We start from the raw sequence: 15536 nt of genomic DNA, 5'->3' as shown, positions 1-15536 counted from the left end.
GCAGTGTCCATGTGAGATTCAGGATGTGACTGTGGTTGGACATGGCTGTACATATGTGTGGATGGCTGTGTGGCTATGTATGTATGTTGCTGTTCCTTCTGTCTATATGATTGCATTTAGATTATATACATATTATATATGTGAGGCTATCTAGATGGAAGCATTTATGTGGACTTCATATATAGACAGCTGGGTGTGCCTGTGTGTATGGTTGTGTGTTTATGTGTAAAATTGTGTGTTTTACTGTACCTCCATGCATAGAGCTATGAGTGTAGCTGTGTGTCCGTGATTACTACCGTGTTGGGGTGGGCATGTTTGTATGGCTGTATATCCGTATGTATGTGTGATTGCGGCTATGTGGCTAAGTCTCTAAGTGCAGTTGTATGTATATGTATATATGCAGATTTTGGGGAGTTGTCCACATGTATGGTTATGGCTACGTTTGTGTATGTGTAACTGTGTACATGAGTACAGCTGTGTGTGTTTGGTGAAATGTGTCTTTGTTGGTGTGCCCAGCCAGGAGTGGTGGCTACAACGCTGAGTGTTGTCCTTCATCTTGTGCTGCAGGGGATACTGCAGCTTGCTTGCTGCAGGCCATGTGATGGGCTTCTTGTGTACGTCAACATCTGTGTAGAAAGTCCTGTGTCTTTGGTGAGGCTGCCTTGGTGAGTGGGCTGGAAGTATGGCTGGGATCTCTCCGCAGTTTCTCACCTCAGCACCCTCCTGCTGGCAACCCCTCTGCTCTAAGAGCCTGGCCCATCACTCACTCACCCCAGGGAGCAGTCTCTCTGAGCCAGCGAAAGGGTGAGAGCAGCCGGTGGCAGAGCTGGATCTGGAAGACAGCCTGCCTGTCTGCCCAGCTTGGTCTGACAGCTCTGAGCCCTCACCCTGCTACCACCGTGTCTCCCATTAGTGGTTGGGCTTGTTTGGGTTTGATGTGTCTGTTTTGTTTAAAAGCTGTGTTCTCTATAGAGCAAAGGGGCATCCAGTTGCTGTGTCCAGGAAAAGGGCCCATCTTTGTCATCCCTCTGCCCCAGATGCCACATGCCCATGTAGGGAGCGATGCCTAAGGGTTCTGGGCATGGCATTTCACCAGCATATAGCTGAGCTGACCTGGCTTCCACTGACACCTGTGGAAGAGCCGTCAGTGCCTCAGGGTTGTAGGGATGCTGTGCCCCAGTGCCTGTTGGGGTGTATAGATGCTGGGGCCAGATAGGACAAGCTCAGAGGCCAAATCTGAGCACAGACCTCCCCAGATCCTTCAGCACAGACTGGCACTACAGAGCTTATCCACCACCCCCTACCCATCCTGTTGTGGGAGGGAAGAGTCAAGAGCATCTTCTCAGAGCTGTCCTCCCTCTGCTCAGGCTCATGCTCAGGCTCCAGCTCCTACGCAGCAGCCAGTTCTCAGAGCCTTTCCTCAGCCACCTCCCCGTCTAACCCCCCTCCCCTACCCCCTGCCCTTCTGACCCCTAACCCAGGCCCATCAGGTCACTCAGGGTTAGTTCCAGTCCTTTTCCCTGAAGCCCCTCTACCCCCATGGCCTGATACCCCTACAGTAAATGCCCTTCACACACAGGAGCAGAGATTCATGGGGGAGGGTCAGCAGCTTTAAAGGTCATCTACAGGAAGGAAGAGGAGGCCCCATCCTTTGACCTCCCCCTCCTCCTAATCTTTTCTTCCTGGTGACTCAGGCCTTAGGTCTCACACAGGGCCTGTCTACTATGTAGACCGAGCTGCCGTCACTGGATGGAGAGAATGGTTGAGAACCCATTCTCAAGTGCCCCGCCTGCCTCCTGTGTGCGTACCCCTTTACCTATGCTCCAGTGTTAGCTCTCAACCCCAGGGTCCACCTCTTACTCTGTGGCATGTAGGAACCCATAACACTATGCTCGCTGTGCTAGCTCAGTGACCTTCCCAGGCCAGTGCCTCATACCCTGTTCCTGCCAGGTTCCAGTCTGAGTGAGGGGCAGAGGGGGCTGAGAGGCACCTGCTCTAACGCAAAGTGGGAGCGCCCGAGGATTCAGCACCACACGGTGGACAGCTCCAGGCCCTGCGGATCTGTCAAGAGCCGGAGCTGCTGAAGCGGCTGGAGGCGTTGGGCTAGGAACCCCGGAGAGGTCCGGCAAAGCGGGAGGTGCAGGCCGAATTGGGGCGGGGGGTGGGGGTGGGGGAGGACCCGGAGCAACGGAGGAACGGAGGAGGGGCTGGGGGCGGGCCGGGGCCGGGGGCGGGGCAGGCCGCGATTGAAAGCGGCAGGGCGGGCGGGCGGAGAGCGCAGAGCCAGCGAGAGAGGCTGCAAGCGGGAACCGGAGCCCCGCGCCAGAGCTGGGCGCGCCAGGTAGGGTTAGCCTGTGGTGCCGCGGTCACTGCCAACCTTTTTAGCCCTGACCCCACATCCCGGGGCCCCGCGGGTCCTCGAGTTCTGGAGCACCCTGGCCGATGCGTCCAGACAGCGTTTTCTGGGAGCTCCGGGAAGCGGGAAGACCGTCCCGGGCACCCCGCCTTTCTTCCCAAGAGAACGCACGCCCTGCATCGCGCTTCCCAGTTCCTCCTGCTCCAGCGTCCTCTGGTCCTTCTTTCTGTCTGTGCCTCTGTCTTTGTCTCAGCCTCTCAGGTTCGCTTGCCCTCTCAGATTTTTCTGGTCCTGCCCCTCAGCTGGACTCCCAGGTTCTGCCCCCTTCCCTGCCTCAGCTTCCATCAGGGCCTCCCCTGAGTTTCTGCCCCATCTGTGTTAGGCTTCACTCCTGATTCTTTCTCCTGTTTGCCTGGCTGAGCTGCTTCTTTGGGGTCCTCACAGGCTCCCAGTTCCCCTGCCCTGGTACAAGCAGAACACTAACCCACTGAGAAGCTTTAGTCTCTGTGGCCAGGATGGGGGTCCTTGAACGAGTTGCTGTCCTCTTAAGCTGTAGTTTCCTCTCCCAGTCTGCATGATCTCAAGAGCCTGCCTGTGTAGGGTTAATAGAGGGTGGATGAGTAGGTACAGATGATAGGATGCAGGCTGAAGAGGATAGGAGGGGAACTCTAATGTCGGTCAAAGGCTGAGAAGGGGAAGGCTGGGAATGGCATCTGCTGGGCTTGGAGAGAGTGAAGAAATGGAGACACCAAGTCTCCAGCGGCTTCCCATGTAAAGCTTGGGCATCCACAGCTCAGCTCCATCATTGTTCAGAGGTCTCACCAGGTTAATCGTCCCCCACCTGTGACACACATAGATCCACATCTCTTTACTCTGCTGACTTAAGACATTTAATTACATGGTACCTTCTCTGAGGCCAGTCCCTCCACCTTGCTGTCTCACTGGGCTGAGGGTTTTCCATTTCTTTTTCATTTAGGAGACTTTGGGGACTGGCCCTTTAAGAACCAGAGTCTAGGACCCTAGGTGTTCACCTGGGCTTCAGTTTCTCTTGGGCTGGAAACTGTCCCATAGAGCCTCTTCCCTCCCTGTGGTGGGTCTTCCAATGCCCCTGCTCTGCAAATCCGAGGCTCAGGATGGGAGCCAGATCCCCGAGTGTGTAACTGCCATGGCCTCAGCTACTACTGAATGGATCTCCTAGGAGGTTAGTGTAGGCCCTCTGGTTTATGTAGGATTTGGCAATGGCTGGATCCCCTGGCCTCTGCCTGGGCCCCCAGTCCCTCCCTCCCTGCCCTCTGCTGAGTTTGGTAGGGACCCGCAGCCCATCTCTAGCCAAGATGATGGCAAAGCTGAGAGACAGGCCTCTGGGGGTAGCCTGGGAGCTTCTCAGAATAATTAGTGACATCACTGTCCTCATGACTCCTGAGTACCTGGGAAGGGGATGTGGGGAGGAACAGAGTCAGAGGGGAAGTTGGAGATAAAGGGGGGCAGCCACTGTCTGGCTCTACTCTTCCCTGTTTGTCGGTCTCTATCTCTCTGCAGGAGCTGGTCCCTTCCTATCTCTCTTCGCGTCTGTCCTTTCCTGGCCCCCGTTTCCTCCTCTCTTTGCCTTTGCTGAGTCTATCCTCATCCCTTGAAGACCCTGGTCTGCTGGACCTAGCCATCCCTTTTGGGGCCATGGGATCACTGTTTGGGTTTCTGGTACTGCTGCTGCTGTGGGGTGCTGTGGCTGAGGGCCCAGCCAAGAAGGTGCTGACCCTGGAGGGGGACCTGGTGCTGGGTGGGCTGTTCCCAGTGCACCAGAAAGGTGGCCCAGCAGAGGAGTGCGGTCCTGTTAATGAGCACCGTGGCATACAGCGCCTAGAGGCCATGCTTTTCGCACTGGACCGCATCAACCGCGACCCCCACCTGCTGCCTGGTGTGCGCTTGGGTGCACACATCCTCGACAGCTGCTCCAAGGATACACACGCCCTGGAGCAGGCGCTGGACTTCGTTCGGGCCTCACTCAGTCGTGGTGCTGATGGCTCCCGCCACATCTGTCCTGATGGTTCCTACGCCACCCATAGCGATGCTCCGACAGCCATCACCGGTGTCATTGGTGGCTCCTACAGTGATGTCTCCATCCAGGTACGTGGAAATCACCCAAATGAGTATTAGGAGGGGAGGCTGGAAAGGGAGATCCAGCATTCCTGATGAGCAGGGACTTCCTGGATTGGAAGCATACCAAGCGTCATCCTTTCACGAGTTTCTTACAAAAGGGCAAGAAAGTTCCCCTGGCCATATGATAGGGTCTGTTTCTAGAGATTCTGTAAGAGAAACTCCTTTTGGGAAAGGAGAGAAAAACAGAAGCATACTGTTACACACACACACACACACACCCCTGATATTAAATGTCCCAAAAGGGTTACTAGGCAGCCTCTGAAGTCAGCCTCAGGACTGAATCCTGGCTCTTCATTATGCTGATAACATGACTCTAGACAGGTTCTTTCTTTTCTCTATGTCTCAACTTCCTCTTTATAAAATAGATTAATAACATGTTCTACTTTTGGGTTTGTAGTAGAAATTTCATGAGATGATGAGTGTGTATCATGGGGCCTGGCAAGTCATAAGGGCAGAGTCAATATGAGCTGATATCAGTATTAACCCATTTGATAGGCAAGAAAAATAGGTTCAGGGAGAAGCAGGTCATAAATCAGTGTGGTAACCAAAAGGAAGTATGAAATCAGGGCTCTCCACCTAGTCGGCCAGATCCTTTCTATTTGGATTTGACAGTGTAGACGGAAGCCTGGAGCAGCCAAAGAAACAAGGTGGGAGCCAGGGGGAAGAGAAGTTGGATGAGGTGATGCAGAATTTGAGGGAGAGGAAGGTTAGGGAACCCCCACCACCACTGTCCTTCCACAAGGGGTCAGCAGAGGGTGCCCCTGCTAGGCTTCAGCTGTGGATCCAGCCGACTTTCCACTGCACTCTGGACTGCACGCTGGCCTCACTTGGCTGCTTTGGCCTAACTGGGATCTTCCCCCTTCCTGACGGGGTGTCCTCACCGATGTCCTCTCCTGACTGTGTCCAGTGCAGGTGCAGAGAGATCAGAGCAGAACTGGAATCAGGGCTGGGGACTATCTAGGGACCTTGGTGAGGGCCTTGGTTTCTTAGGAGAGGTCATTGCCATTGAAGTGGGGTTTAGACCCCTGACCTGGGACGATTGTGTAGGAGAAATGAAGCAGCGTCAGGACCTGGTGGAACCTGTCTTGCTAATCCCAGCTGTTGGAGGCGTTAGTGGCTGCTTGGACAGGTGTGGCTAAGCCAGCACCTATATCTGAAGCGGAGGGTGGGCAGCCTCCTATGGCTGTCTTCAGGGGACTCTGGGGTGCTTTACCAGCAACCCCCCTTCCCACAGTTTTCTCCAGGGCCCCATGCACGTGTCTCCAGAAGCACGGTCGCCTCCTCGCCATCCTGAGCCTCCTTTCTCTAGCAGGGCCCATCTTCCAGAGTCAGGCTGCTTTTTTCTCCTGTCCTGGTCAGCAGAGTCCAGCCTTTAGTCCTTGGACTATGCTGGTCCATTAATGACTGCCCCCCCATTCTAGCCCCTCTACCTTCCACATGCTGCTGTCAGTTTCCACATGCCAGAACCAAAGCCTCCACACAGGTCATTTTCAACTGCTCAGCAACTTGTGATTCAAGCCTGGGAACCTGAGACTCAGGGAGAATTTTACTAGAGGGGTGCGGAGGAAGAAAATGTGGGAGGTGATACTTGAGCTCTAGACCATTTGAGAGCTCACATCCCAATTTCAGGGTCTTAGCCCTCTCCTGTAGGATGTGTACTTCTGTTTATCCACCATCTACCAAGCTCTTGGATGAACCCCATTCTCATGGCCATAGGGACCAAAGGTTAAGAAGTGGGGTGTCAGGCAGTCAGTAGTTAGAGGCTTAGGTATCTAGTTGTGACCAGCTTGGGTTTCCTGGGCCATGGGCCCTTAGATCTAGACCTTTCTTTCTGGGGTGACATTTCTCCATCCTCCCATGAGAATTGGCACTTAAAAAGGTGGGCTACCTGCCCCAAACAATGAGAGAGGTTGGCATCTTTGAGTATCCCAGATGCCGCCCACTGTCTCTCTATACTGGTGCAGTCGAGTGCTAGCCTCTCTGTGCCCCAGTTCTTCCTTGGTTCCCCTGCCTTGTATCTGGTTCAGCTCGTGTGTTCTCCCTCTCAGTCCTTGGGGAGGAGAGAGATTCTCAATCCCTAGGCAGAAGACACATCAAGTTCAGACTCATAGATAGGGAACCCTCAGAGGTGACCTGTGGGCACTTGGTCCCAAGATTCTGTAGGTATGGGGACTGACTTAGTGCTTGTTTAAACTGTTCTCTGACCTTTGCCCTCTCTAACCTTGCCCAGGTGGCCAATCTCCTGCGGCTGTTTCAGATCCCACAGATCAGCTATGCCTCCACGAGTGCCAAGCTGAGTGACAAGTCCCGTTACGATTACTTTGCTCGCACTGTGCCCCCAGACTTCTTCCAAGCCAAGGCCATGGCTGAGATTCTCCGCTTTTTCAACTGGACATACGTGTCTACGGTGGCGTCTGAGGGGGACTATGGTGAGACAGGCATCGAGGCCTTTGAGCTGGAGGCTCGTGCACGAAACATCTGCGTGGCCACTTCGGAGAAGGTGGGCCGCGCCATGAGCCGGGCGGCCTTCGAGGGTGTGGTCCGAGCCCTGATGCAGAAGCCCAGTGCCCGGGTCGCTGTGCTCTTCACCCGGTCCGAGGATGCCCGTGAGCTGCTTGCAGCCACTCAGCGCCTCAATGCCAGCTTCATCTGGGTGGCCAGCGACGGCTGGGGGGCCCTGGAGAGTGTGGTAGCAGGCAGTGAAGGGGCTGCGTTGGGTGCCATCACCATTGAGCTGGCCTCCTATCCCATCAGTGACTTTGCCTCCTACTTCCAGAGCTTGGATCCCTGGAACAACAGTCGGAACCCCTGGTTCCGTGAGTTCTGGGAGGAGAGGTTCCAGTGCAGCTTCCGGCAACGAGACTGTGCGGCCCACTCTCTTCGGGCTGTGCCCTTCGAACAGGAGTCTAAGATAATGTTTGTGGTCAACGCAGTGTATGCCATGGCCCACGCTCTACATAACATGCACCGTGCCCTCTGTCCCAACACCACCCACCTCTGTGACGCCATGAGGCCTGTCAACGGGCGCCGCCTCTACAAAGACTTCGTGCTCAATGTCAAGTTTGATGGTAATAATGCTGGCTGGTGTCTGTTAGCCTGCTGGCCTTCAGGTTCTACTTCTTGCTAAGGAGACACAGGATGTTTACAAGGACATAATCGGGGTCTGTGTATGTTAGGATAAAGGGACAATAAGCAGAGGACCCCATCTAGAGTCAGGACTGAGGTTCCACTTTTTGAGAATCTTCTAGAAAGTGGCATCTGGCCTGGTCCTGACTCTAGGATCCCTGCCTTCTGCTTGGACATTACCCTCTAGCTCTTGGCTCTTTATCTGGCCAGGGGAACCCAAGCAATTCTAAGGCAGAGTGAGAGTCTGAGTCAGGATAGGTTGAGGGTGAACCATAGGGAAGACACCCCATATAGGTGAAACTTCTATTGTTAATCTTGACGGATTTTGTAAACGTAATTTTTTTTCTTTAGGTACGGTCATGCTATATAGTTTAGGCTTGCCTCGAACTCACAGGACAGCTTCAGACTCGAGGCAGATCTCCTACCTCAGCCTCCCAAGTGCTAGAAATTCAAGTGCGCACCATCACACCAGTCCTAATCTTGATTTTTCTACTCAAAGTAGACAAAGTGCCCTCAAAGCAAAAGTTGAGGTTCCAGTTTTAAGGAGAGCAAGAGCTGCAGAACCACTGTGCCTGGCTTCAGGAAGAATCTTTGGGGGTGCCGTGGGAGAAGCTGCCAGGACAGACAGAGCGTAGACTCACGGGTCGGGACTTAGACCAAGTGGGCAAGTGTCTGCAGCACCCTGGCGGCGGAAAGGCTGTTTCTAGGACCTCTGTGGGGACTGAAATCTGAGGGTGCTGATGCCTTATCTAAAATGCAATAGAGTTCCCCAATAACCCTCACTCATCTCCCTGTTGCTTTAACTGGTCATCCATGTTCCAGGAATCCAATTTAGGTCATTAGCCTGGACCGCAAGCCCATGTATTTGCTGAGCCATCTCACCAGCCCATAACTGAATGTTTAAAATAAATGTTTTGGCTAGGTGTGATGCCTCGTGCCTGTAATCCCAGCGCCAGTGGGCCGGCCCAAGGCTAACTGGGCTGCAGAGTGAGACTCTCGCCAAAACAGAAGATATACCGATTGTTTTTTCCCTCTGGTTTGGAGTTGGCTAACTCAGTAGCTGTGGAACCTGTGTTGAGCGTAACTCCACTAAGATCAACACCCAGAGCTATGATAGGAGCAGATAGGGGGTTCGTGCTAGAGTCTGGGGTCTCGTGGAGTTGTTGGAGCTGTTGCTAGACTTGGGCATAATTTGTGGTTGTGTAAGGTTGGATTGTAAGAACATGGAGGCTATGTAGCAGAAGCAGGGGCTGGGCAGATGAAACCTGAATCCAGTCAATACTGCTCACGGAGTGACAGGAGGTTATTAGGAGGTAGAGAGTGGCAGTGGCCATCCTGTGGAAGGCTCTGGTTTCAGTGGCCACTGAGGTTGGGATTCAGTTTGCAGTGGACCAGTTAGGACCGACTGGGGCTAGCATGGGTGTTGCAGCTAGAGACTCAGTTTAGCTTTGGGATTTCTGCTAAGTTTTTGGCCAAGAGCTATGTTGCATGTTGTGATAAAGTTAGAATTTGAAGACTAAAGTCTAAGATTGGGCTTGGCAAGTCATAAGAGGATGGGTACAAGCCCATTTGGGGTTTAGAGTGGTGAGAGCTGAGTTTTGATATTGGAGTCTAGGGTCATAGTTTGCTATAAAACGCCTTAGAAACGTGGCTGGGGTTGAAGTGTTGGAAAGAGGTAGGTAGCCCTAGCTCTGGGGTTCAGGTTCCAGCTGAGGGTGAAGGTTGAGGCCACCTCAGAGTAACCCACCAGTCTAACAACCTCTTCCTTCTCTCCTCCTTCCCAGCCCCCTTCCGCCCAGCGGATACTCACAACGAGGTCCGCTTTGACCGTTTTGGTGATGGTATTGGCCGCTACAACATCTTCACCTATCTGCGGGCAGGCAGTGGGCGCTATCGCTACCAGAAGGTAGGCTACTGGGCAGAAGGTCTGACCCTGGACACTAGCCTCATCCCATGGGCCTCCCCATCAGCCGGCCCCCTTCCTGCCTCTCGCTGTAGTGAGCCCTGCCTTCAGAATGAGGTGAAGAGTGTGCAGCCAGGTGAGGTCTGCTGCTGGCTCTGCATCCCCTGTCAGCCTTATGAGTACCGGCTGGACGAGTTCACCTGTGCTGACTGTGGTCTGGGCTACTGGCCTAATGCCAGTCTGACTGGCTGCTTTGAGCTGCCCCAGGAGTATATCCGCTGGGGTGATGCCTGGGCAGTGGGACCGGTCACCATTGCCTGCCTAGGTGCCCTGGCCACCCTCTTTGTGTTGGGTGTCTTTGTAAGGCATAATGCTACACCTGTGGTCAAGGCCTCTGGTCGAGAGCTTTGCTACATTCTGCTGGGAGGTGTCTTCCTCTGCTACTGTATGACCTTCATCTTCATTGCCAAGCCTTCCACGGCAGTGTGCACCTTACGGCGCCTCGGTTTGGGCACTGCCTTCTCTGTCTGCTACTCAGCCCTCCTCACCAAGACCAATCGCATTGCTCGAATCTTTGGCGGGGCCCGGGAGGGTGCCCAGCGGCCTCGCTTCATCAGTCCCGCCTCACAGGTGGCCATCTGCCTGGCACTGATCTCGGGCCAGCTGCTCATTGTTGCTGCCTGGCTGGTGGTAGAGGCACCAGGCATTGGCAAGGAGACGGCCCCTGAGCGGCGAGAAGTCGTGACGTTGCGCTGTAACCACCGTGATGCAAGCATGCTCGGCTCACTGGCTTACAACGTGCTCCTCATCGCCCTCTGCACGCTCTATGCCTTCAAGACCCGAAAGTGCCCGGAGAACTTCAATGAAGCCAAGTTCATTGGCTTCACCATGTACACCACCTGCATCATTTGGCTGGCTTTCCTTCCCATCTTCTATGTCACCTCCAGTGATTATCGGGTGAGCCGTCTGTTGCAAAAGTAGGAGGGGGTGGAGAACTGGACCCACTCTTTCCTGACATCTCGTTCTATCTGCTGCTAACTCTAAAGTTTCAAATGGACCCCAATGAAAGGTTTAAGCTCGGAGAAATGTCCAGGGAGGTGGGAACTTGTGCCGGGGGGGGGGGGGGGTGGGTGATGGTGATGGTGGTCAGGTGACAGGACTCTGATGCTATCCCCTAACCTGGGAGAGGCTGGGGTTGCAGAAATACGCTCCGCTCCGGAGAGTGAGGGCGGGCTCTGCCTTGTTCCAATGAGGGGTCATCTGGAGATGGAGGAGGGGTGGTCAACAAACGAAGACAGAGGGTAGAGGAGGAGCTGCTAGAAGAGGGCTGAGAAACGTTAAAGTAGGTGATAACCAGGCTCCAGTTGGTGGCTTTCAAGCAAACAGTTCCAACTGGCACCGAGTGTCTCAAAGGGGTTCCAACCGGCAACAGCTACTTCAGATGAGCTGGCCTGGGAAGGTCTCGCTCTGAGGAGGTGGCAGGTGAGCTGAGCTCTGAATGATGAGAGGATCATCTTGGCTAATCCTCATGACTCAAATTCCACAGCTCCCCCGCCCCCCCCTTAACTGATGAAGTAGAGATTCAGGGAGAGTCAGTCCCAGGCTCCATCACTCAGCTTGTGAGTCCAGAGCAGGGTCTAAACTGATGGTCCGAACAATGAACGGATCTGGAAAACTGTGGCAAAAGCCCTGGTGGGGGCCCTTTCCCAGAGACAGAGGTGTGGTGGGGCACTGCTGGGGCGGGGACTGCTGGGCTAGGCTTGCACCTGCTGGGCCACCTGCTTGGTAGTGGTGGCCAAGGCTGGGGCGGGAATCTGCTCTGACTCAGCCTGCATTTGCATATGATTTGCATTTGCATGCCTCTTCTAGGCAGCTGAAGACTCACCGGAGGTACACAGTAGTCAACCATGCATGTATACACTTGTGCACAATCACACATGCCTGCATCCGTGAAGATGCATACACATTCCCTTATACATCTACAAGTGTGTGCACACACATCCTGGCACACATAGAACACACACAAATCTTGTCCACGCAGACATCCCTCCCCTCCCACAAACACTTGCACATACTGCTCTGCACACTCACTACCACACACATACACCCACACTGATGTGCATGCATCTACATGAACCTTCTCCATACCTGCACCCCTTGCATGCGTACATCCCTATGCATACATGCACCCTTTCATGTCCACAGTGCAGCTAGAATCCTGGTATGCCTTGGAAAATGATTAACCGGGGGTGGGGTTGGGGGCTGACATTGGGATAGTCATCACCCTTCTTTGAGGCTTGGCCAAAGGTCCGTTCAGTGGATGCTTATTAGTTTTCCCAGCCTCGGTCTAGGGAGGGGTCGTGGGCCCAGGCCCAGGCATTTGGAACATCCTCCTTGACCTGTGCCTGTTCATTCACTCACCCCTCACAGGTACAGACCACTACCATGTGCGTGTCAGTCAGCCTCAGCGGCTCTGTGGTGCTCGGCTGCCTCTTTGCACCCAAGCTGCATATCATCCTTTTCCAGCCACAGAAGAACGTGGTGAGCCACCGGGCACCTACCAGCCGCTTTGGAAGCACTGCCCCCAGGGCCAGCGCCAACCTTGGTCAAGGTTAGCCTCCTCAACCCTCCCCTCATAGGTTCCCTTTCCTGCCCAGCTCCCAGGCGAGAGGTGAGAGGTCCACTCCCCAGGGCTTCACGCTGAGATTCCTTGTCTGGGAATGGGATACTCTCAAGATAACACTGGATACAAGTGAGAGGCATGGTGGCTGGCCCTCATTCTCGCTGCCTCCTGGGGTCAGTCCCAACCTCTGGTTACCTTTCCCTAGGGTCTGGATCCCAGTTTGTTCCTACTGTTTGCAACGGCCGTGAGGTGGTAGACTCAACAACATCGTCGCTTTGAAGACCCCACACTCCTGCCCTGACATGGCTGCTCCCGAACCCAGTGTAAACCCTCTTCCACGGCCAGGAGGAAGTTAGCTGGAGCACTGCAATAACGCCCGCCCCATGCCTGCCCCTAGAGTCACTTTCCCACCTACTGATTCCCCAGCCCTGTAGGTAAGAAGCCAGGGTCCTTAGCCGGGAAGCCTCTGCAGTGACCACCAACTGCCCTTGTAGCTATGCCCCGTGTTTGCCAGGCCTGGGACTCCGAGGGGAGAGTCAGCGTCCACTGTGCTCTAGATCAGTGTGGCTGAGGATGGCAGGCCCAACCCCCAACAGTAAAGGTGCTTCCAGCCCAGCCCTGCCCAGGCCTTTTTAATTTTCTATAAGTCACTCTGGGATGGAGAGGATGGCTGTCGTGGGGGTCATCCCCGCCCCTCCCTACCCAGTAATTTGTCTCCTGGTTTATTTTGTATTATCTGTAAATAAAGTATCTTTATTTAAACTTTTTTTTTTTTTTTTTTTAAATTTCATAGACAGGGTCTCATGTATACCAAGCTGGCTTCACACTTGCTGTGGGGCTGAGGATGACGTTAACTTCTGACCTGCCTGCCTCCACCTCCCAAGGCCTGGGATTATAGGCATGAATCACTGTGCCTGGTTCTTGGGCAGGGGTTTTATGTGTGCTAGGCAAGGCAGAATGCTACCACTTGAGGGGCATCTGTAGCTGTGTCTTTTTGTTGTTAGTTGTTTGGGTGTGTGTGTGTGTGTGTGTGTGTGTGTGTGTGTGTGTGTGTGTGTATGAGTGTTTTGTCTAGAAGTAGGGTTTCTTTTTTGTCTTTGTTTGTTTGTTTGTTTGTTTTGTTTTTGTTGTTGTTGTTGGGTTTGGGGGGCCAGTTGAGACACAGTCTATTTTCTATGTGTCCCATGGTTGGCCTAGAGCTCACTATGTAGACCAGGCTAACTTTAAGCTTACAGAGATCCACCTGCCTCTGCCTCCCAAGTAAATGCTGGGATTAAAGGTGTGCATGTACGTCTTCTGTATCACATGTATGCAGTGCCCACAGAGGCCAGAAGAGGGCATCAGGTCCTGTGGGGCTGTAGTTACAGATGGTTGTCAGTTGCAATGTGGGTGCTGGGAATTGAACCTGAATTCTCTGGAAAAGCACCAAATACTCTTAACCATTAAGCCCCTTTATTTGTTTATTTAACAATATCTCTGACTTGGGGACTCCCTCCTTGGTCTTCTAATATTAATTCTGCTAATGAGTGTTGACTCTGGGCTGTCCAGTGCTGGGTCCTGGCAGCCGCCAAGACAGGCCCAGCATTGCTTGGTATGTTCCTTGTTCACAGGTACATACAAAGCCAGAGAGGGGCTCACAAAGATGGGGTGAGGCAGGGGGCTGAAGACATCTGAGGCAGGGCTGGAAAGGCCATCTGTGGATGGGTTCTGCAAGAAGGCATTAGAAAAGGGTATGTTGCAGTCTCTGGAGGGCTTCTGACCTGAAGGGTTGGTGGCCGAGCCTGGCATGCCTCAGGCATCTACCATGGTCACCATCTGGAACTCACCAGTAGAGGGCTCAAAGGCCCACCCTCAGCTTCTATTCCCAGGACAGGCCTCTGCAGCTCCCATGGCCTAGAGGGTGGTGAGCCCAGAGCTGGAAGAATATGGCTACTCCAGGGCTTCTGTGGGCAGGCAGGGCTTCTGTGGGCTGGTGAGTTTCTGGAACTTTGGGTTAACAATTTTAAAAAGTGCAGAAAAAAACTTCTACCAACTTGTGGGGTAGAGGGATCAAAGAAAAATGGGATGTGGAGGTTATAAACAGAGAACACCTTTCTTTCTTTCTTTCCTTTTTTTTTTTTTTTTTTTTTTTTTTGTATAGATATATGTTCCACACAGTATTCGGGAAATACCTTTATACTAAGTATAAAAAAAGGTCTCTGTTTCTTAGATAAAATAATAACTTTTCTTATTTAACCTGAGCCTCTTGCATTTTCATCAGCTCATGTTGCCAAGTCTGTCCGAGTAGCTGGAATATAGGTGCTGGCTCCCTGGTCCCAGAGAACATGGGCTTGTTCCCAGGGTAGGGCGCTAGGGTGACTGGAGCAGCCATCCTGTTCCCAGTATGTTGTTTTGTTTTTTTCCTGAGTCTTCTGGCTGTCCTCCACCCAGAGGGCATTTGATTTCACTCTGGATCCCCGGGAAAGCTAAGAGTGCCCTTGCTGGTATCCCTCAGGGATTTTCTTTTTAAAACAAGCATGTTGTGTGTGTGTGTGTGTGTGTGTGTGTGTGTGTGTGTGTGTGTGTGTGTGTGTTGTATGTATGTATAGTATTGTTATATATTAGTCATGGGCACACAGCTAAACAATGACAAAGGGTATGTGGCAGTGCAGCATCTCAGTCTATCCATGCTACCATCTAGGGAGGAAGAGCCTGAGTGCTGGGAATCTAGAGAGAAACATAAGAAATGGGTGGAGAATTCCTAAGGCCCTGTTACCTCACGTGTCCACTACACCCTTTTCCCCTCCCCTCTTCTCTCTCCTGCCCCGTGGATACAAGCTTCATGATTATAGTCTGTGGCTGTGAATCTGTGTGTGCACACTCGTGAGCGCAAGCGTGCACATCAAGGTCATAGGTTGTTCAGGTGTCATTTTTCAGGAGATATCCATTTTGTCTTGGGGGACAGCTTAACCTAAAAATCACTGATTATAGGCTGGCGAGTCCCGGGACCTGCCTGTCTCTGCCTCCCTGGGCTGGGATTACAGGCACAGCCACCACACTGGCTTGTGACATGGGCTAAGGATTGAACACACAGGCCTTGGGTCTTGCATCACAAACACATCACTGGCTGAACTATCTCCCCAGCCCTATGGGCAGTGAATCTTGGTGTTTACTCCTCAACTCTCAGTTTTTACCGCAAATTACGAGGATCAGGCCATATCTTCTTATCCCAAGTCCCACTTCCTGTCCTCAGTGTCTTGGATTTACGTCTCTTTTATTCTTCTCTTCAATGCCACATCTCACATCTCACAGAGCCTTTGCACATCTTCTTAAAAAGGGACAGGAGCATAGGGACCCTGCTGTGTTTGTTTCTGCTAAGCATGGAGTCCTCA

General features: G+C 53.0%; 1 protein-coding gene across 4 annotated transcripts; it reads left to right on the top strand.

The window, feature by feature from the left end:
* The first annotated feature begins 1906 nt into the window (after window positions 1-1906).
* Grm2 (glutamate metabotropic receptor 2) lies at window positions 1907-12927 on the top strand. 4 transcript variants are annotated; one of them, XM_036194094.1, is made up of 6 exons: window positions 1907-2120; window positions 3896-4480; window positions 6744-7581; window positions 9424-10499; window positions 11973-12153; window positions 12371-12927. In XM_036194094.1, the coding sequence occupies exons 2-6, from the start codon at window positions 4031-4033 to the stop codon at window positions 12442-12444; spliced, it is 2619 nt and encodes an 872-aa protein (XP_036049987.1). In that variant the 5' UTR covers window positions 1907-2120; window positions 3896-4030; the 3' UTR covers window positions 12445-12927. The 4 variants fall into 4 exon arrangements, with proteins under 4 accessions (XP_036049987.1, XP_036049986.1, XP_036049984.1 ...); XM_036194093.1 differs by lacking the exon at window positions 1907-2120 and adding an exon at window positions 2262-2341; XM_036194091.1 differs by lacking the exon at window positions 1907-2120 and adding an exon at window positions 2262-2341 and having other exon boundaries at window positions 3333-4480.
* The last annotated feature ends 2609 nt before the right edge of the window (window positions 12928-15536 follow it).

This window comes from Onychomys torridus, chromosome 7, assembly GCF_903995425.1.
Source record: "Onychomys torridus chromosome 7, mOncTor1.1, whole genome shotgun sequence".
NCBI classification, from domain to species: Eukaryota; Metazoa; Chordata; class Mammalia; order Rodentia; family Cricetidae; genus Onychomys; species Onychomys torridus.
The sequence above is the reverse complement of the archived record's forward strand: the minus strand, read 5'-3'. Positions and strand labels throughout refer to the sequence as shown.

What these genes read in the sequence shown, in the direction of transcription:
- Grm2 (XM_036194094.1), top strand. Translation starts at nt 4,031, where the DNA reads ATGGGATCACTGTTTGGGTTTCTGGTACTGCTGCTGCTGTGGGGTGCT. An exon ending in GCTCAATGTCAAGTTTGATG is followed by an intron (nt 7,582 to 9,423) that starts GTAATAATGCTG and finishes CCTCCTTCCCAG; the next exon opens with CCCCCTTCCGCCCAGCGGAT. An exon ending in CAGCGCCAACCTTGGTCAAG is followed by an intron (nt 12,154 to 12,370) that starts GTTAGCCTCCTC and finishes ACCTTTCCCTAG; the next exon opens with GGTCTGGATCCCAGTTTGTT.